The 22,421-nt window shown below is 36.1% G+C and overlaps 1 protein-coding gene across 3 annotated transcripts in view; it reads left to right on the top strand.

Moving 5' to 3' along the window:
- DNAH7 (dynein axonemal heavy chain 7) overlaps window positions 1–22,421 on the top strand; it is a 115,628-nt gene that overhangs the window by 56,912 nt on the left and 36,295 nt on the right. For all 3 annotated transcript variants that reach the window (XM_062619643.1, XM_062619642.1, XM_062619644.1), the window contains 13 exons: window positions 1,829–2,005; window positions 2,309–2,440; window positions 3,100–3,321; window positions 4,802–4,999; window positions 7,732–7,887; window positions 8,428–8,596; window positions 11,039–11,165; window positions 12,019–12,238; window positions 13,459–14,331; window positions 15,163–15,392; window positions 16,483–16,813; window positions 19,206–19,552; window positions 21,586–21,766. In XM_062619643.1, coding sequence (XP_062475627.1) covers window positions 1,829–2,005; window positions 2,309–2,440; window positions 3,100–3,321; window positions 4,802–4,999; window positions 7,732–7,887; window positions 8,428–8,596; window positions 11,039–11,165; window positions 12,019–12,238; window positions 13,459–14,331; window positions 15,163–15,392; window positions 16,483–16,813; window positions 19,206–19,552; window positions 21,586–21,766 — 3,363 coding nt within the window. The remainder of the gene's footprint in view (window positions 1–1,828; window positions 2,006–2,308; window positions 2,441–3,099; window positions 3,322–4,801; window positions 5,000–7,731; window positions 7,888–8,427; window positions 8,597–11,038; window positions 11,166–12,018; window positions 12,239–13,458; window positions 14,332–15,162; window positions 15,393–16,482; window positions 16,814–19,205; window positions 19,553–21,585; window positions 21,767–22,421) is intronic.

Below are 22,421 nucleotides of genomic sequence, written 5' to 3'. Positions count from 1 at the left end.
TCCGGGTAACTGCCCCTGGTTTATATACTGGGCATGACGTGCTGTGGTAAGCAATACCTCTTCGGCTAGTTTGGGTCGGGTGTCCTGTTTCTGCTTCCTTCTGGCTTCCCCTCCTTCCTGGCAGAGCATGAGGCTCAGAAAGTCCTTGGTCAGAGTAAACATTACTGAGCAACAACTAAAACTGTCAGTGTTATCAGCGTTGTTCCCAGTCTGGAAGTCAAAAATGTAGCACTGCACCAGCTACTAAGAAGGAGAAAAATGCTGCTACTGCTGAACCCAGGACACTGCATAGTCATCCTGGGAAGCACTTTTTACTTCATAGTTGCATCAAAACAATTAAAAACCAATTTTTAGGCACACTCGTAGTTAGCTTATTATCTTTTGTGATTTTAATGTTGGAGACTAATTCTATTTAAGAGGAAAATCTGTCTTTGACATTAGGTCTTCTGATGGCTGAAATAATAATGTTTGAACCTTGTCTGTCTCAGAGTTCACAGAGTCCCACTGTACACTTTATACCAGCCTCTAATACTCCCAGAAGCTGTGTTGTTACACTGAATGTTATGTTATGTTCTTGTAGATAGAAAAAAAACATTTGAAAATAGCTTAAAATGACACAGAATTGTAGAATCATAGAATAGTTGGAGTTGGAAAGAAACTTAACATCATCCGGTTACAACCCTCCTGCCATGGGCAGGGACACCTCACTCTAAACCATGTCACCCAAGGCTTTGCTTTATCTGGCATTGAACAATGCCAGGGATAGAGCATTTACCACTTCTTTGGGCAACCTATTCCGGTGCCTCATCACCCTCACAGTAAAGAACTTCTTCCTTGTGTCTAACCTGAACTTCACCCGTTGAAATTTAAATCCATTCCCTTTGTCCTATCACTACAACCCCATATGGAGAGTCCCTCTCCAGCATCCTTGGAGCCCTTCAGGTACTGGAAGGCTGCTATGAGGTCTCCACGCAGCCTTCTCTTCTCCAGGATGAACAACCCCAACTTTCTCAGCCTGTCTTCGTAAGTGAGGTGCTCCAGTCCCCTGATCATCCTTGTAGCCCTCCTCTGGACTTGTTCCAACAGTTCCATGTCCTTCTTATGTTGAGGACACCAGAACTGTACACAGTGAGTACAAGTGAGGTCTCATAAGAGCAGAGTAGAGGGGCAGGGTCACCTCCTTCGACCTGCTGGTCACGCTGCTTTTGATGCAGCCCAGGGCACAGTTGGATTTCTGGGCTGCAAGCGCACACTGCTGTCTCACGTTCATTTTCTCATCAACCAACACCCCCAGGTCCTTCTCCACAGGGCTGCTCTGAATCTCTTCCCTGTCCAGCCTGTAGCTGTGCCTGGAATTGCCCCGACCCGGGTGTAGGTACTTGGCTTGGTTGAACGTCATGAGGTTGGCATTCGCCACCTCTCAAGTGAGTCAAGGTCCCTCTGGATGGTATCCCTTCCCTGCAGTGTATCAACCGAACCACACAGCTTGGTGTCATGAGCAGACTTGCTGAGGGTGCACTCAATCCTACTGTCCATGTCACAAAGATGTTTAACAAGACCGGTCCCAACACCGATCCCTGAGGGACACTTGTCTCCAACGGGACATTGAGTTGTTGACCACAACTCTTTGTGTGCGGCCATCCAGCTAGTTCTTTATTCACCGAGTGGTCCACCTATCAAATTGATGTCTCTCCAATTTAGAGACAAGGATATTGTGTGGGACAGTGTAGAACGCTTTGCACAAGTCCAGGTGGATGATGTCAACTGCTTTGCCCCATCCATCCATTCTGTAGCCCCATTATGCACCTGTTTGTTCTTTTGTTTTTAGGTTTCAAGGTGTGGTATGATCTATATGGAACCCCAGTTGTTAGGATGGAGACCATTAATGATGTCTTGGCTAAATACATTGCATTCAGGAATCAGCTCTGTGCATAAAGAATTTATAAGAAGCCTTTTTGACAGAATGGCTCCACTCTGCCTTGAGTTTATTAGGAAGTATACAAAGGTAGGATGAAGAACTTCTGTGACAAATTAAGACTGTATGAATTGTTTTCACTTCCAAGTGCCAAAGGAATAAATTGTTTTATTTGGACCCTATTAATTTATTGATTTTTAAGAACAGCTGTTAAGATGAAGGCTCTGAGCAAGGTTTCTGTGTCTTGTTTAACTTAATTCTGAATGTATTTTAGACATATTTATGCTACTGAGTTTTTTATCTTCAGAGTGAGGAAAAAAATCCCTACTATTTAGCAGTCTCTTTCCAGTGAGTAAAACACACATGTAACTGAGGTGACTTCTTTCTTTTCAGGAACTGTCTCCTACTTCAGATACAAACTTAATTCAATCACTAATGAATCTGATGGACTGCATGATGGATGAATTTGCTGATGAAGACAAAGTTAAAGAAATGAATGACCAAGACATTTTCTCTTGGCTTGAGGTAGTCAGTTTGTTAAACATAAAGAATAGGTAATTTTAAACCAGGCTTTAGTGAAATGGAATTCGCAAGCAATAAAACCTGTATTTTGTAATTAGAGTTACATATTTTGTACTGTCCCTTGAGGAGAATATTATTGTATTTTTTTCATAATTGGTACATAGTTGAGTCTGATGTCTTTGATATCTTGATAAAAATTTAATGCATTTTGTACAAACCAGCCAAAATTGTAAATGATTCTCCAGTTTATGGTATCTCAGTTTATTGCTAGTTAGAACAATGCTATGTAAGGATTGCAGTTCAAGGAAAGCCCTGTGAAAAAGACATAGCTATCACTGTATGAGATTGGCCTTTGAATAACAGAAAGATAATCTAAATTGGTCTGGAATAAAAAGCAGCTTATTCTTGAACTTTCTCAAAATAACAGCTCTGCGCTGAGCACGTCAAGCATTTTGCTGTACAACAGAAGTGATCAGATACTGATAGTTAATGTAATGGTGTTCTATTTTACTAGCAGTATGGTTCCATACTATATACATAAAATCAGGTTGGTCTAGTGTAATTTTGCTGTGATTTGTGTCAAAGGTTTCTTTGACGTCAATGAATAATAACTTTGTAATATGCAGGTATTGCAGTTACATTTTGTTTTTTTCCATCTCCAGGGTATTTTTCTGTTTTCACTGATATGGTCTGTAGGAGCCAGCTGTAGGGACGATGGTCGACTGAAATTTGACATAATCCTGCGAGAAATGCTTAACGGATCACTTAGTGAGGAAACAAACAAACAATACAAATTGTTGACCAAGTTTGAACAGTCTTCAAAAGCTTTCACAGTTCCATTTCCAAAAGGGGCAACAATTTATGATTATCGGTTTGTCAAAGAGGTGAGGATTGCAAAATATAATGTGGGCTTCCAGTTTGTAGTAGTCAATGAATCCTACAAGGTGTGTGTTACTACTGCAGATTTGTTTCTGCTACTTACTTCTTTTATCACTGAATAGGACAGATATCCATCCTTGCAAGCTAGTGATGGTCTAATGTTCTGGTTGGGATATGTAGCACCACAGTCTGTCTTCTTGGCTACCAGAATGTTTGTCTGTTGTGGCAGAACAAGTTTGCAGCAAAACTTGACTAGTTACTTTGTTTCTGTCATTTTTTCATTCTTGATTTCTTGCAAAATAATTTTATTTTGGAATTCAGCCTTTTTCTTAGGTTTCATTGCTGTGGTAGGCTTCTTCTCTGCCTCTTCTCTGCCTTTTTTTTCCTGAGATTAAGATGTGAATCCTTGATCCTCCACTCTCCCAGTAGAGAGGCAAAATTCACTCTGCATCTAGTATACTCCAGAGACTCCAAGATAAAATCAATGTACCTTTTTTTTTTTTTTTTTTGAGTTTGTGATCCCTGTGAAGTCCTGTAGAAGTATAAGAATTACTTTTGTCTAGATTTCAGCTCATGGATGATTCTTGCATCTTGCCAAGTGGCTGAGGTTTCAATCATCAGTAAAGGCTTTATTTCTTCTGATCATAATCCATAAAAGCATGTACTTACAGTAAAGGGATTTTTGTGTACAGAGGTGAGAATATGGCCCCTCTAAGAAAGACAGAAAGAGAGAATGATCTGTAGAGTTTCATATTTTACCTCAAGATAGAATTTTTTTGGGGAATATGATAGAATATGCAGTTGTTTCAGAGCTATTTACAATTTTTAAAGATCTCCTTATGTTCATTTACTGCTGGAGAGTTTTGACATCTTTTATTGACTCCTCTACTAGCCTGATCTAAAAGAGAAATCTGTGCTATGGAGATTCAGTGTTAAAATTTATCTTCCCTCAAATTGGCAGATAGTTTGAAGGTACTGGAGTCTGTGAAAAGGCTGACTATGCTCTTTTAGTTTTAGTGGTTAAATTTTTATACAGTAATTTCCTAATTTGGTACATGTTTATATATGTACTGTATTTAATATATTTATATATGTATATGTATATAATGTATATATCTATATAGGTATATAATGTATTTATATGTGTACTGTATATAATGCGTAAATAAGTGTATGTATTATCTCATTTTGTGTATATATATAAAAAATATGTGTACAGATGTAAAAAGTAAGGTACATTCTTTGTTTTTCAGTACTTGTATGCTTTAGGCAGAGGTGTTATGTTTTTTTGAGTACTCTTGTATTGAAAACACTGAATTTTGAAACAAACGGAGCAACCTATGAAATTATTTTTTAATCCTTTTAAAAATTGGTTCATAACCTCATCTGTTAAGTCATAGAACTTAGATTTTTCTATTTCTATTGGTTCTATGCTCTTTTTTCCTGTTTATTATTAATATATGACTTTTAAATAAATTAAAATAGGGACCAGGAATTTGGGAACCCTGGGTGGAAGCACTCAAATCAGCTCCTCCTATACGTAATGGTATGATGTTTAATGAAATAATTGTACCAACTCTGGATACTATTCGATACATGGCATTGATGGAATTGCTGACATTACATCAAAAACCTTCTATATTTGTGGGGCCCACAGGAACTGGGAAGAGTACCTATATTACTGTAAGTACTTCAATTCTGATGCTAGAAATAGCTATGAAAGGGGTAAGATGAGAATACGACTTTTTTTAGAAAAACAGGAAAATGAGAAATTAATTTTGGTATATTGTGAAATGAAATATGTGTAAGTCAAAAGATATTATATAATATTATACAATAATTTGACATTCCTTGTACATTCATTATGATAAACTCTTGAATTGCATGGTGACACACTTCCATGCCCTCATCCCCCATAGGATTGTGTAACAGTAGACAAATCACCTAAGTGAAAATTTCACAGACCAGACCCATTTTCACACTATGTTCCTCATTTTCTGGAGGGCTGATTTGAATCCATGTATTCTGATTTGCAGAAGTGCTGTTCTTAAAAAATCAAGTGGTTGTTATCTAAGTTATATCTAGCTGGATAATATTTTACCCATTACCTTCCCATATCTTTGTACTGATCCATACCATAGAGAAGCTTAATAGTTTTGTCTTTGAATATGATTTGAATTCTGTTTAATAAATAAGATGAGCGCTGAAGAGAAAAATTATTGACAGCTGGTTTTTAAGTTTTATATTGAAAGTGTCAAGATATACCTAGTTCTGATTGGGCCTAATGATAATCAAAACACATGACAGTGAGTAATGAAAGCATTTAATGTAAGTAATGACTTAATACAGCCAAATGCAACATATTTCTCAGAGCTTGTGAAATTCTAGTCAAAGGGAATTACAGTCTTGTAAAAAGTCTTTTAACTTCAGGTATTAGAATAAGAATTCAAGATAAAGGTTTTGGGTTCTTTTCCCATGTCTACAAATACACTTTTTCTGTCTAGAGGAGTAAGTCAGACTGTATGATTGAAAGCAGATTTTATTATCTTTTTGACATAATTGAGTCATAGTTATTTTGGGATCGTGTTTCCTTTTTTTTTTTTTTTCACCTTAAGTCACCAAGTGATGCTTTGTTAACTTTAATTTTGTCATGTGGCTACTAAAATAACAATACGAGTAATATAGAAAATCATTTTAGTAGTCGAGATTAAAAATGTGAGTTTTAATTCTTCAGGCAGATCTGCCAGATGCCATGGCTTAAATTCTGATGGCATCTCTTTCTGGGAGACTATTAAAGCCTGACAGGCAATGGAACTGTGCCAGTAGAATGTTCATGGTGTTGAGGTTCACTTACAGAAAATTTCCAAATTCAGCATTTTTCACAGGGTTCCATCTATATCCATGGGAAAGTACACTTTTGAAGCAAAAAGGGTATATGTAAGTGGAGATAAGGCAAAGCCATTATTACATTTTTAGCTACTGCTGTTCTCCAAGAAAATCTTAAGAGAGGAGGTAGAAGCCGAGTGGCACAAATTTTATATTATTTGTACTTAATGTAAGAGTATGTCCCTATGTAGAGGATTTTGCTACCGTTGACTGCTCCAATGCAATCAGCATGAAGCCTGTGTACACCCAGTTGTTTTTCAGAGGGAACAAAACTTAAGATTTATGTAAACAGATAAAATACATTTGGCTTCATGGTCTTGAACCTAGTATCTTTCATTCCTTTTCTGTGATAAAAATTAACTGTGAAGTTACTAAGAATTATTTTAACTTATTTTTGGTTTTAAGTTAATTTTATGAAATAATTTTGAACAAAATAAATATTAAGACTAGGAGGAGATCTGTTCATAAAGGACTGTTGCTAGAATATTGATGTCAGAAATATAATAAAAATAAAACATTTTGTTTAATGAAGAACTTAACTAGTTTCTACTGCCCAGTTAATTCCTGGGAGGGTTGTTAAGAATGTGATATTTCTTGGGAGTTCAGAACTGATCAAAGAAATAAAGTAAATATGGTCATTAAGTTCCATCGCTCTATGGTTTCCTTGGCATTATTATATTCTTGTGGAGTAGCTCAGATTTTTTCTTTCAAGGATAGAGATTAAACATTTTTTTCTGCTGAAAAAAATCCCTATATACTCTGGAAGGTCTCAACAGCTGTTGACAGAGATTAGACTAGTCATTAGAGACATTACTTTATCTGCAATAATGCTGTTTGACAACTGCTGGGAGAGATGGGAGGATTTCTTCCCCCTGTATTTTTTACTCACATGTGGGTAAGAAATTAGTCCCATTCAGTCTTACACGAAATGCTGACTTTGATCCAGGTTTCTCACAGAGGTTAATTGCAGCCAATGTAAGGGTCTTCGGAAGGCAGTTAGCATTATAAAATGCTGCCAGTCTTGACAGTAGTATTTTAAAGCTTATGATTAGATATTTTTGCTATGCCCTTCAAATTAAATACTCCTGGAAAATCTTCAAAACTAGGCATGAATATTAGGACCTGTGGATACTTCTGCAGATTTGGGTGTGGATTAGTACAGGCAATATTTATCAATTTTAATTGTACTATGTGGTAGTATGAAGTGCAAAATATTAACATACTGGATTTATATAATACACTAGGTATATATATTTATTTTTTCTTGAGAAAATGTGAAAATGTCTATATTGGAAGTAGAAATTTTTCCCTGACAAATTCAGTTTATTATGTTTTCAATTATTCAAGAATATCGGTTTATCTGATGAAATACTTATTAGAGTTCTCTTAGAGATAAATAAATTAATGAATAATATTAAATGATATAAAAATGGTACAAAAATGTCTGATTACTATTTGCTAAAGTGCTATAAGATTTGCTGATGTGTGGATATAGATATTTAACTTTCTGCTTTTCACAATCCTTCCAGAATTTTCTTTTAAATAATTTGAATAAAGATGTCTACACACCACTGCTCGTTAACTTTTCAGCACAAACTACAGCAGCTCAGACTCAGGATATTATAATGTCCAAGCTGGACAAGAGGAGAAAAGGAATTTTTGGACCACCTTTTGGGAAAAAATTGGTAACTGATACATTTTTGTATGTAAATAATCTTTAAATACAAACAAAATTGCTAGGAAATACTGAAAAGAAATAAAAAACAGAGCTGCATATACAAGTAGTCTACAGGCATCCTGAAAGTACCAGTATTTAATCATACACATCTATCACAACCTTTTGAGATTTTTGTTGGGTTGTCTTCACTCCATCTTTTTTCCCAAGAAAAGCCATGTATGTAGCAGAGTAAGGTTTAAATAGCACGTATTAGTTTACTATCTTTCATTAAATACACTCAGAAGCACAGTTTTTCTCTCCTTGGTAGGTATGTTTTGTAATGGCTTTAGAATGGCATAGTTACTTCTTAAGTTTGATTTTTATTTATCTCAGCAGAAACTCCAATATGAGCTTAGGGCCACTTTTCAAAACCATGTATTTATATTTATTATTACCATTAATTTTAATGAGAGTGAATTGATGTGCAGTGTTTCCAGAATCAAGCAGAATAGTGGCATATATTCAGTAAAATGAATAAATGCAAAATCCTTTCTGCTTTTCTTTTCAGGTTGTATTTGTAGATGATGTTAATATGCCAGCACGAGAGGTCTATGGTGCTCAGCCACCTGTTGAATTACTGCGGCAGTGGTTAGATCACTGGAATTGGTATGACCTTAAAGACTGCTCAAAGATTAAACTTACAGATCTTCAAATTGTGTGTGCAATGGGACCACCAGGTAAGAGATGTGTCCTATATGCTTTTTCATGATTCTTTGGTTTCCGAAGACTGAATGCTTATTGATGAATAGTTTTACAACTTGGGTCTTTATGATAGGACTCAAGGAACCCTTCCCTTGCAGGAAGCGTGAGCAGAAGTCATAGTAGAGTGGTTGAGGAGCAGCAGAGACTCGTATTGGTCTCTTGAGAGAAAGAAATATTTCTTCTCAGGAAAACAAGAATGTATCTACAAAGTATTTATGAAATCCCTGTAGTCTAATGGGACCCTCCATTGACCTTCAGTAATTTTTATTCAAAACTTGTCTAAATAGGACTATGTGATATCCTTAAGCACATGAACCTTACTTTATTTGTCCAAAAAGAAATAAAGCATATGATGTAAAGAGGTCATTACTTTTCTGATAGCCTGCATGCACATTTACTATATGACCTATTTAGTTAAAATTAAAAAATCTGGCATATTTTGTCAGTTAAAATGAGGAATTAATGTCTACTTGATTCTGTTGTGTTCGGTTTTATAGAAACTATACAATCTATTTCCTTCACTACTGCAGGAATCGTATAACAATTTCTTTTTTACAGAATAGTTCACAGCCGTGCCTCTAACAGACCATAGCTGAGCACATTTACAGTATTAAGTCAGGCTATGATTGGTGCTTTCCTTCTGTTGTCTGCTTCAGCCTCCTTAGACCTTCCTCCTTCATTTTATAGAGTTATTTACACACACAAGCACACAAAAGAACATGCCAGTTCTTTGCTGAGACTGCTTTTGTGTTTGGTGATGCATGCCCAATGTAATAGGGGTCCACTGCTGTTTCACCTGTCTGGTTTCCTAAAGAAGCAAAACTGCTCTTACAATCATTTTAAATTAGAGGCAGTGTCATCCACACAGTTGAAACTATCAATGTGTGGAATAACTGAGCAGAAGGAAACTGTGAAAGAATTTTGAAATTTTACATGTTAATTTTTTGTAAAGCTTTTTCTGTAAGTTATCCTTTCATATTATGTTCCTGTTCCAGCATGGTGGTGTGATTTTCAACTGCTCTGAAATTGGCTCTAATTTTCCTTTCCCAGGAAAGCTTGTAGCTAATTTTGTTCCAGTACTCTTCCAGTCAAATGGTGAAAAAAATGGACTGAACAAATGTACAAGTTACGGTCTTAACTATTTGTGTCAAATATTACAAATCAGCTGACTTCAAGGCTGAATATTTTATTTCAGTAGCTTTGTACAGGGAGCTACTTCCAGAACTTGCAAAGTTATATTCTTCTTTCTAACCTGTGTTGTTTTTTTTTCTTCTACTAGGAACTGAAAATTGGAAATCTGTGCATGTATTGCTATTGAAACAAATACAAAGCTATTTAAAGAACATTTAAAGCTACTTGGTTAAATAGATTTAAAATTTATATTGGGAAAGGATTATCTTTTATGTGAAAGTCTTATTTATATCTAAACAGCTTGCGTAATTTTGCCATCAGTGCACATGTAAACTTTGAGAAGTATTGTAATCTGCTGTGGCTGAGAGATGACTTTAGTTAGGGTGGAAGGAAGCAGGATAAATAACTGGCCTATTTCGCATAAAATGGGAATCCTCAGCAGATACTAGTAACGCATGCACAGTTAAATATAGACAATCACTAATTCTGCTTGCAGACTCAGGTGGCCGAATGGGAGACAGTTCCAGGCCAGTTGTACTAGTTTTATTAGCGCAGGGTCATGCCTTAGGTCCAAAGTCACATAGAATCATAGAATCATAGAATCGTTAGGGTTGGAAAGGACCTTAAGATCATCTAGTTCCAACCTCTGTTTTAAAAGAACTTACCATGCTAATTTGGTTGCCCTTATCTATGCTCCCAGTGTTAGAGACAGCAGATTGCCCACTTTTCAGCTAGGTTTTTTTCTGATTGGCTGCTGTAAGAAGGTTGAACACACTGTGCAGCAACTTAACCCTGAATTCTAAACAAAAGGGGCAAGTTTCCAATACCTTTCTGGTTTATACCCCCTTATTTCCATAAATAGCTTCATTGTTCAAATCACAATTTAGTCATAAAAAATCCTAACTCTAGAACTGGGATAAAATTTTAAATGAATAAAGTATGCAACATTACTTGCAGAGTTGTCTTTCATTAGGATGCTTTGAAAATCAAGCACATAGTTTTGGAGTTTTATCATAAAAGTTTTCTTATATAACAGAAGCATAGTTAAAATCGTGTCAAATCTATCTATCTATAACTTGAGATTCCAATCTGTATTTTGCAGACTATTGGTTATGGCAGAACTGATTGTCACATGTTGTTTTTATTAGACTTATGACAGAGTATGGTGCTTTTTAATGTGGGCCTGCTAGCTGAATCAAAGATCAGGCAAAAAATGTTAAGCTTTTACTGCTTTATTTTAGTCTTTTTTTCTGTTAGTTATACCATTAATGCTTTCTAATATTTAGGTGGAGGTCGAAACCCAGTAACCCCACGATTCTTGCGACACTTTAATACAGTTACTATTAATGACTTTGATGATGAATCCATGTACACAATTTTTTCTAGAATCTTAGACTGGCACTTAACAATATGGTAAGTAATCTCTATGTACTGGGAAAAATCAAACTCAGTGTTTAAATTATTGTACTAGGAAGTCTCCAAGATATGTCTGTGGGACACTGCTCGTAAAAAGAAATTCTGATCTTTTATATCCTGTGTCTTTTGAGTTATTCATTACTCCACAGAAACAGGGCTCATCTTAAAATACTCAAATAGTAAAGTTCTTGTTCTGATGTCTCTAACAGAGGTTTATATTAGCTAGGGCTAATTCAGTTAGTTGATGTATTTCTGTAATACAGAATTCTTTCATGTATAGTAACTAAGAATAGAATTTGGTTAGTCATTGTTCAAAGAACAGAACTGGAAGCTGCTCTTAAATTTCCTGTGTTTCAAAAAGTCTTACTCTTTCTTTGGCCTTTCACCACTACGTAATTTTTAATTGCATTATTAGGAATGGACTTCGGCTTTCATTATCTGTCCATTCTGACAGCTAAGCCTCAAAAGGTGATCATGTCCTGTTTCTAGACTAAGTTTGTGACAGTTTCTGATCCTTTGAGGGAAAGAAGTCCCAGGAGACAGCAAGAGCTATTTGACCTGACTTCTCCATTGTTAGTCATAAAAATGAGAAGGGTATAATTAGCTATATAACACAGCAAAGTTTGTCAGCGTGTTCCATAGTTAATAGGTTGGATTTGCAGAGTTAATCTGTTTATCTAGTGACAGAGCTAAGATTTTTTTTAAAGCTATATGTGAGGAAGTATAATCATAGAAATTAAAAATTGGCATGAACTTATAAGTAAATCTGTGTACATGTAAAATTTTATTTATTAAATATGATGTGATTGTGAAAATCATTCGATGCTTACCACCTTTTATAACTTGTTAGTTATAGCTTTCCATCAGAATACGTAGAACTGACTCCACAAATTATTAATGGAACCATGAATATACATAAGGAAGCTATGAAGACTCTACTGCCTACTCCAGCCAAATCTCATTATTTGTTCAATCTCCGTGACTTTTCACGTGTTATTCAAGGTGTTTGCCTGTCAAGGCCTGAAACAACAGAATCTGACAGCATGATAAAACGTCTCTGGGTTCATGAGGTAAATCACTCAATAATAAGGAATTACGTTTGTTTCAAGTAAGAAAAATGTGAATTTGTGTATTTTATAATTCCATCTCCTGTTGGCTAATAGCTGTGAATTGATATCACACTCATGAGAAGGGATTTATTTATAAGCAGAGGAAATCAGACATTTTAAGAAATATGAATCGTATCTCAGTAGTAAAGTTGATTGTTAAACCTTCACTTTCATGTGATTATGTAGACTCTGTTTGCTGCTTTTAATACCTGCACAGTGTTTTCTCTTTCTTCTCTCTTTCCTCCAAAAAAGGCCAAATCAACAGTGAGATTATTAATTTTTTTTTTGTTTTATTATTTTTCTTTTTCTTAATTCTGGGCTGCCTTTGGAAGAAATTCTTGAGCTTACTGTCTTCAGCAAATGCTTCTTGTCTTTCAGTCATAATAGGATAGACACACTGAAAGATCTGAAGTGATCTTTAAAAACAGAAGGGAAAGGCCTCATGTAAGCGATATCTGCTCTGGGGTTTCTGTGTTTTTTTTTTTTGTTGTGTGGTTTTTCTTTTTCTAGGTTAAAAGAAAGCAAAGTTATTGAAAAATGTTGCCTTTAAGTATTTAGCTATAGTTCATAGAATCGAATCAGCATAAAGTGACTATGTAAGTGATCATTAGAATGCATGAAAGTGATGAACTATGGAAGTGATGATCCATCATCCTTCCCCAAAGCAGGATCACCTAAAGAGAGGAACAGCAGTAACTTTTGGATTACTTTTTTTTCCCTCCTAAAAATTTCTTACAGTTCTCTAAGTAAAGATGAAAGATGTTCAGACTTCCAGGCAATCTGTTCAAGTTCTTCACTATCTTTTACTCTAATATCCAGTTGCAGTCTTCTTTCTTGAAATACAACACTATAACTTGTCCTATCCTTCTGTAGTGGAAAGATCAACATGTTCCCACCCTCTTTGCAGCAGCCTTTTATGCATTTATGTAATAACATTTATAAATATATGTATATGTGTGTGTGTATGTATTTTCCATCTGGATTTCCATTTCAGAAGCATTATTACTGGGCTTAACTGTTCAAATGAATTCTAAATATCTGTGTAGTGTTTTCTACATAGCGAAGTTTAAGTTTATATTTTGAAGTCTTTTGCAGAATTGTATTTGTTTTAACTTGTTTAAAAGAAGTACAGGTACAAGAGCAGAAGCAGCTGTTCAAAGAGTTATTTCTTTATTATACAGGTTCTTAGAGTATATTATGATCGCTTGGTGGATAATCCTGACCGGGCTTGGTTTGTTGGATTTATCCAAGAAGTAGTGAAAAATGACTTAAATGAAGACTTTAATGAACTTTTCCAAAATCTGGACTTCAACAGTGATGGCCGAGTTGAAGAAGATGACTTGCGTAGCCTAATGTTTTGTGATTTTCATGACCCTAAGAGAGAGGACACTACATACAGAGAGATTAATAATGTGGATCAATTGAGATTAGTTGTAGAGAGTCACCTTGAAGAGTTTAATAACATGAGCAAAAAGCCAATGCAGCTTGTCCTGTTCCGATTTGCTATCGAACATATTTGTAGAATTTCCCGCATTTTGAAACAGCCTCGCAGCCATGCCCTCCTTGTTGGTGTTGGAGGTAGTGGCCGGCAGTCTCTTACTCGATTAGCAGCCCATATGGCTGAATACAACCTTTTTCAAGTTGAAATAACTAAAAGTTATGGTAACAACGAGTGGCATAAAGACTTAAAAGTCATATTAAGAAAATCTGCTGAAGGAGAAACACAGGGAGTTTTCTTGTTCACAGATACACAGATTAAAAAGGAATCATTCTTAGAAGACATTAATAATTTACTAAATGCAGGTGAAGTGCCAAACCTCTTTGCAGTAGATGAGAAACAAGAAATTTGTGATCAAATGCGTCAAATAGATCGTCAGCAGGACAGGTCAAAACAGACAGATGGCAGTCCTATAGCTCTTTTTAACATGTTTGTTGCTCGCTGTCGAGATCAGCTACATATAGTACTGGCAATGAGTCCCATTGGAGATGCTTTTCGTAATCGCCTTCGTAAATTTCCGGCCCTTGTTAACTGCTGCACACTGGACTGGTTTCAGGTAAATACAAAGCTTTTGTTGGTATTCCACTGGAAATGCCATAGAAACTTGATTTCAAGCCTTTTTATAACGAGTAATTCTCTTTGGTCAAGTTAGCGGTGGAAAATATCTTGAATATTCTTAGTGTCATGTTTTAAATTATTTACACCATTAGAACCATTCTGACTGTAATAAAGGCCAGTATAGGCTGAATGCAAAATCATCAAGGAAATACCTGTGGTATAAGACCATATACCTGAATGAACATAGAACTGTAGACATTACAGACTTAGATATGTAGTGTTTTCTTATATTACTATGACTGGCAGAATCTAGGGTGCCAAAAATGTTTGAAACTGATATGCCTGTCAAAGACAGAACTTTTGATACAGGTTTTTTCCCCACTACTTTGTCATAAAACTATATTCTGACTGTGCAAAAGAACTTAGAATATATAAGATGTAGAATTTAATCATATAGAGAATCTGAGGAACTTAAGTTTCATCAAGTCTTAAAATGTAGTGCTGTATCTTTAAAGGTTATTTGGAAGAGGAAGAGTGGAGACAGTCACACACACATATGGACGGAATGAAAATGCAAAATATTCCTTTTAGTAACAGTGTTTCTACTGGATGAAATGAAAAGTGGGCTTGAACGGAATCCCTAAGTAGTTTGGTTCTTTCCAGTTCTTTTATTGTCCTATTTGCTGATCTTTTCATTAGGAAGTCATTTCTCTGTGCCTTGGTAACTTTACCTATGAAATGAGGTAAAAATGCTTTTTTTAAAAAATGTGTTAAGATTTATGAGTGTGAAATATTGAATAAGAGAAAGGCATTTATTAATTTGTTGTAGTCATGGCCTGAAGATGCATTAGAAGCTGTTGCCTCTCGCTTCTTGGAAGATGTTGAAATGTCAGAAGGAACTCGAAGTGGATGTATTGATATGTGTAAAAGCTTTCATACATCTACCATTGATTTATCGGACTTATACTGTGCAGAGCTTCAAAGACACAACTATGTTACACCTACTTCATACTTGGAATTAATCTACACTTTTAAAAGTCTACTTGAAAAGAAACGCACGTAAGGATTTATAATGTGACCTTTTTTAAAGGAGCTCAAGTTCACTAAAAATATTTTCTATCTCTTATAGCTAATTGGAACAAAACAAGTGAATTGTTTTCAGTTAATTTAAATTGACAGAATGGCATAAAATGGACTCATAGGACGCATGCTTTCTCACTGGATGAAAGGTCTTGACTTGATGCTCTCGAAACATACCTGCATTAGACCACTTCTGACATCCCCAGTGACATTGCTATATGTTGATTATGTATATTATGCTACCAGAGTAATTAATGCAGTCTGCTTACTCCATGCTTCTCTGGGGGATGTGGGGAAGATATTATGTGGGAAAATGACTTTCAATTTGATAGGTGTCAGTGGCTTGCTAGCAGGGTTCAGCTGTGCTGTGCCTGTGTAGAAAGGACCTGTGTATGCATGTGCACATCTGTTCTATTCTCATGGCTGGTGAGGGAAAGTTCCTTTTTATTTCTTTTCCTACTCATTGGTAAGACACTACCATAACAATTAAGACAAGTGCTTAATCTGATCAACACACTGTATGAAACACTGCATATAGCAAGAAATTCCAGGAAAAAAGGAGCACTGTTTTGAATGTAGTGATCCAGTGCCTTTGGAATTTCTTGATTCTGACACTACTGGTTGTCCCCAGAGCCATTCACTTATGCTAAAATGATTTTCCAAGTGATAGTAATTCTGTTTCAACCTCACCTCAACTAATAATCCAACAGGTAACTAATATAACAGGCATATCCCCATCTCTTCCCTCTTCTTTTCTGGTCTGTTACTACCATGCCATCTTGACTTTGTAGCTCCTGCCAACAAAGGGGCAGAAGCTTAACAATCATTTATTCACCTATAAGTGATCACTTATTTGTCTATATCCCAATCTTTGAGTATACATGATAGAATAGTTCAAGACTGGCTCAAGTAATCCCTGCTATGTTTACTGCTTGTTGAGCAAATCAAACAAGATTGACAGAGCATTTGATTATTCAGAGTAGCACAAAATTTGGGGAATGGCTCCCAATGAATTAAGTGGTCAAATACTGATAAAATACCTTTATAATAAAGTACTATTTGTTTTCAGTAGGGTGATGAAATTGAAAAGAAGATATGAAGTTGGCTTGGAGAAACTGAACTCTGCTGTGTCTCAAGTAGCCTCCATGCAGTCTGAGCTGGAGGCTCTGCAACCTCAGCTACAGGTAGCTAGCAAGCAGGTTGATGAGATGATGGCTGTTATTGAAAAAGAATCTTTGGAAGTAGCCAAAACTGAAAAAGTCGTGAAAGCTGATGAAGAAGTGGCAAATGAGCAGGCTATGGCTGCAAAAGCCATCAAAGATGAATGTGATGCTGACTTAGCACAAGCCATGCCTTTTTTAGAAAATGCTCTGGCTGCCCTGGACACTCTCACTTCACAGGTATGGCTAACAATACGTATTTACACACTGGAGAGGTATGCAGATTTCAAAAGTATGGAATATCTGCCTTTTCAGATTTTACATGTTACTGTGTCTGTTTTCTAGTGTAAAAGCTGTAACAAAATTTTTATGGATTACAAGACCAAATATTCTGGACACTTCAAAATTCATAGTTACAAAAATATTTTGACTCAACAATGGAGAAGTTAGAAAATGTACGCTTTTAACTTCCTTACTCAGAACCTGCCAGCTTTTCGACTAATATTTTCATATCCAGTTCTTCAGAGTCTAGAAACTGATGTTGAAATTCTGTGCTTCCCTGTAAGCGTATGACAGTGGAGTCAGCCGCTTCTGGTTTTGTGGATATTCAGGTTTCCTTTGCCTGGATAACGGATGGACTATATACTCCAGCTATAGTTGCTGAAAACAAGATTTTGAAAACTTTCAAGGAAACAGAAAAATTGATTTTTTTATTACTTACAACTATTGCTTGGTATCAAAAGTTTTAGATTCTGGCATTGTCAAATCATTGAATTCCTTTGCTAAAATAGCTACTTAGTCCCTTCAAGGCAATTGCATTATACTTGGCATAACAAGGTAAGAACGAGGCTTTGAAGGCTAATGAAGTAATAACTTCAGCTGCTGTCAGTGCTCAGTGTCTCCAAGAAGGGAGTATTGTAATACAAGAGGAAAAAAAAAAAGGTAGTAGGAACTTTCAAGGGAAAACAAACCCAGTTTTTTCCTCAAAATCTGTTTAAATAGCATGATGAACTCCAAAAGCTCTGTGTGCAGGGAGAGCTTTGAGTATCTGTACAGGACTCTCATTTTTGATTTCACCCTTCACATGTAATTCAGTACTGCTGACATGAGTATCTGAAGTCAAAAGGATCTGTGTACCTCATATGGTTCTTTGTTCAGCAAAGATTAGAGAAAGTATAACAGTCTTAAATGTTATTTATTGTTGACCATCTAAGTTTCTAGCAATGCATATACAAAGACACAAATTTAGAACTAGGAAGGGACCTTTGGAAGTTGTCTTCTTCAGACTGTAATCTTGGTAATCTGTTTCACTTTACACATTTATCATTAAGAAGATTTTCCTGGTGTTTACTTTTAATTTTACTCATTACAACTTAACCTTGTTTCTGTCCTGCCCCCTGTGAACATGGTTCTTTATCTTTTATGCAGTTAAAGACTGTACTCATTTATCTCAGCACATCCAGTTTTCTTTTCTATAAACTAAGTAATCACTATGCTTTTAGTCTTTTCTCATAAATCAAATTTGCTTTCCTGGTTATTTTTTCTGGACTTTTCCATACTCGCTCCAGGTGCTTTTTCTATCCGAACTGCATATATATGCAATCCTATATGAATCCTATATGCATATATATGCAAGGTCTCAAAGTCTAAAACTAGTTGGCAAAATAAACATGAGAATCTAAAAATCCTTTAATTCGCTGAAGTATGTGTTCTCTGAGAAAAGCTCTTAGAAAGAATATTTGTATTTCCATGCAGAGTTATTCTTTGGGAAGAATAAAAGAGATTATTTTCCATAAATCCTTAGATTAAAAACCCCTTGCTTAATTAATTGTACACATACGTGTAGTAGTATTTCATTCTTTTATTATTCTATATTTGCAGTTAAAACTTTGCTTATTAATTTCCTGCTATTTTTTGTAATGTCAGTACTTTTTACCCAGTAATTGTCTTCCTTTTAGCTATCTCTTTTCTCCTTCGGCTCACTCTGGGAGTTCAGTAACTGACCAGAATACTAATTGATTTATTTGCTGCACTTGAAGAGCATAGATCATTAGTTCTTGGTTGAAGGCAGCTTTTACCTTGTTATCTTAAATCTACTAATCCGCTGATGCTGTGATCCGGTAAGCTTGGAAGTATTGTGTTACAGCCTGAAGTGAAGGGTAGAGCATAACACTGGAACATCTGTACTCTATAACTGAGCTGCCATGCCCAGTACTGAATTAGAAGCAGAACAAAGTGCAACTAAAAATGAATTACACATAAGAGTTTGTTGCTTTGTCTGAACTGATTGTTGATTAGATTTCAGAGATTTTTGTCTATAAGTCAGTGTTAGTTTAACTTGCATAGTACCTTAGAGAAAAGACCAGAAAGAATGGAAAAAAAAATGAAATAAAAAGTTTGGACATCCCCCCCAAGCAAACAAAAATGATAAATATGCATGGACAATGCAGGCTTGTGCTATGAGGTTGATATTATAGATGGTGTTTAAAATTATCAAGTATGAGAACAGCAAATGTTTATGGAAAAATATTATCTTGACATAAAAAAAGGTTATTATTATTTCTGTTGTAATAGAAGAATCAATACACCTGTGTTCAGAGCTCTAAAGGTGTTTTTTTACTATAATTTTAAGGATATTACAGTGGTTAAGTCCATGAAGAGTCCTCCTTCTGGTGTCAAGCTTGTAATGGAAGCTATATGCATCCTTAAAGGTGTCAAAGCAGATAGGATTCCAGATCCATCAGGTTCTGGGAAAAAAATTGAGGATTTCTGGGGTCCTGCTAAGAGACTTCTGGGTGACATAAGATTTCTACAGTCTCTCCATGAATATGACAAGGATAACATTCCTGCAGCTTACATGGCTATCATAAGAAAACAGTATCTTACAAATCCTGAATTTGTACCAGAGAAGGTTCGAAATGCTTCCACAGCAGCAGAGGGTCTGTGCAAATGGGTCATAGCCATGGAGTTATATGATACGTAAGTATGTATAAAGATAATTTTTGAAAGGTTAAAATAAATTTGATTAAAGAGATCAGGTTATTTTGATGTTAAGGTATAGAGCCTGATTTTCAGTTCTGAATTTTTCTAAGACATGGGAGCAACAATGTGCTCAGGAAATAGTTAAAGGAATTATTGAAATGCCTTTGGAAGTTTCTGGTAATCATATCAAGACAAAAGGATATTTTTTGTTACACTTTCAATGCACTGAAAAAGTGTGCTTATTTTTTGTGATGCTTCCTAATTTGAAACATCTGTAACTCACATTTAACAGTAAATCAGCACTGGGTGACTAAAGTCAACCTGTAGTTTGAATGTTAAGTGATGGTAGGTAATGCATGCCTTCATTTGAGAGGATATTGTGTTACTTTACCAAAATATTAGTAAATGCATGCTTGAGAGACTTCTCAAATTGAGAGCAACTGTTAACAGTACAAGTACCGACAGAGAGAAAATTGACTAAAAAGGTTGACTTTAAAGCAGATCTACAACTTGAGTATGAGAGTGGATTAATTAATTATGAGGTTAATACTTGTGAAATGCTATTTCAGTTGAGCATAGGGACATTCTAACACATTTTGTTACTTGTTGGTTTTGGATAGATAAATAATATGTTACTTCCAATACTCTCCTCACAAAAGTATCTGTGTAAAAGACTGAAATCCTGAAAAATGGAAAATAGATTCTTGGAAGTGAAAAGCTGGCTTTTTTCCTGTGTTTTCTATTTTATTTTATTTTTGCACAGAGTTGGCCGTATATGTGTGTACAGTGTTTGTGAATATTAATATATATGATTATGTATTTCTAATGGCACAAATAATGGATTCTAAATTGTGTTCAAATATGACAGTTTGGAAGCATAATCCTTTTTGCTTTTAACTGTTACCTGTTATTAAAGAAAAAATTGCAGAAACTGCTTAAGTGGTGAATGCCCCATCCCTGGAGGAGTTCAAGGCCAGGTTGGATGGAGTTTTGGGTGACATAGTCTAGTGTGAGGTGTCCCTAGCCATGGCAGGGATTTTGAACTAGATGATCTTAATGTCCTTTCCAACCCTAAGTATTCTATGATTCTAAGATTAAGCAAAACCCGATTATCTTTAGATATCATCAGATTGATATGAAATGGAATACTGCATGAGCTACTGTGTTGCAAAAGTTTTACATCATTTTTCAGAATCATAGAATGGTTTGGGTTGGAAAGGACCTTAAGATCATCGAGTTCCAACCGCCCTGCCATGGGCAGGGGCACCTCCTGCTAAACCATGTCACCCAAGATTCTGTCCAACCTGGCCTTGAACACTGCCAGGGAAGGAGCCTTCACAGCTTCCTTGGACAACCCATTCCAGTGCCTCACCACCCTCACAGCAAAGAATTTCTTCCTTATATCCAATCTAAACTTCCCCTGTTTAAATTTTAACCCATTACCCTTGTCCTATCACTACAGTCCCTAATGAAGAGTCCCTCCCCAGCATCCCTATAGGCCCCCTTCAGATACTGGAAGGCTGCTATGAGGTCTCCACGCAGCCTTCTCTTCTCCAGGCTGAACAGCTCCAACTTTCTCAGCCTGTCTTCATATGGGAGGTGCTCCAGTCCCCTGATCATCCTCATGGCCCTCCTCTGGACTTGTTCCAACAGTTCCATGTCCTTTTTATGTTGAGGACACCAGAACTGCACACAATACTCCAGGTGAGGTCTCACACGAGCAGAGTAGAGGGGCAGGATCACCTCCTTTGACCGGCTGGTCACGTTCCTTTTGGTGCAGCCCAGGGCACGGTTGGATTTCTGGGCTCAAGTGCACACTGAAGCTGGCTCATGTTCATTTGCTCATCAGTCAACACCCCCAAGTCCTTCTCTGCAGGGCTGCTCTGAATCTCTTCTCTGTCCAACCTGTAGCTGTGCCTGGGATTGCTCCAACCCAGGTGCAGGACCTTGCACTATGTTAATTTTAAAATAGCAACCCTGGAGTGAGAGTGTAGCTTTTGGTTGTTTAATTTATTCTTTGACTTTTTTAGAGTGGCAAAAAATGTTGCACCCAAAAAGCTGAAGTTGAATCAAGCTGAAGGAGAACTGAAGATTGCTATGGATAGTCTAAGGCAGAAACAAGCAGACCTGAAGGAGGTTCAAGATAAATTGGCTGTACTCCAGGATACGTTGGAATCCAAGAAACAGGAGAAGGCGGACTTGGAAAATCAGGTATATGATGGATATACAGTAAAATTCTTTAAAATTTGCTTCTTTGTCAAATGATTCTTCCTTTCAACTGCCAATATGTCATAATTTCAGATAACTATCTTTTTATTTTGGTGTAATGGTCCTGAACTTATAAATGGGCAAAGCATTGGGAATAAATGCTTTAAAGTAATAGGAAATATAGATGCTATGAATTTACCAACTGATACCCCTCTCCTACACTCTCACTTATATCTGCTTTTGATAATTTTTTGATGATTGCACTAAGAATTTGATTCATCTATTAACTTGCAAGTGAGTACATTTAAAGTTTTGAAAGTTTATTAATGCCTTTTCTACTAATGCAATTTTGAGAATGTTTTTGGTAAACTCTGCTCCTGACTGGTAAGAGCTGTCACATGTGCAGAAATAGGCAATATTTAGAAGAGATTTTAAAGATTGCTGTGCATCATCTTGAGCTATTTTACAAAAATAGTTTTGGAATTTGAAGTGGAATCTTAATTCTTGTCTGTAGTTAAAGTCAGTTCTTTTTGTGTTTCTCCTGCATGCTGATATGGTTTGGAAGTAGAAGGGAGGGATAAACTACACAAGCATTTTGTTACTGTGGTGTAAATTGCCTGCTATGGTTACCAAAAGAAAGACAGGATTGTAACAGCAG

This window comes from Pezoporus occidentalis, unplaced genomic scaffold, assembly GCF_034315485.1.
Source record: "Pezoporus occidentalis ecotype Australia unplaced genomic scaffold, CSIRO_AGI_Poc_V1 ctg213, whole genome shotgun sequence".
In the NCBI taxonomy this organism is placed as follows: Eukaryota; Metazoa; Chordata; class Aves; order Psittaciformes; family Psittacidae; genus Pezoporus; species Pezoporus occidentalis.
This window is presented reverse-complemented; position numbering and strand designations above follow the sequence as displayed.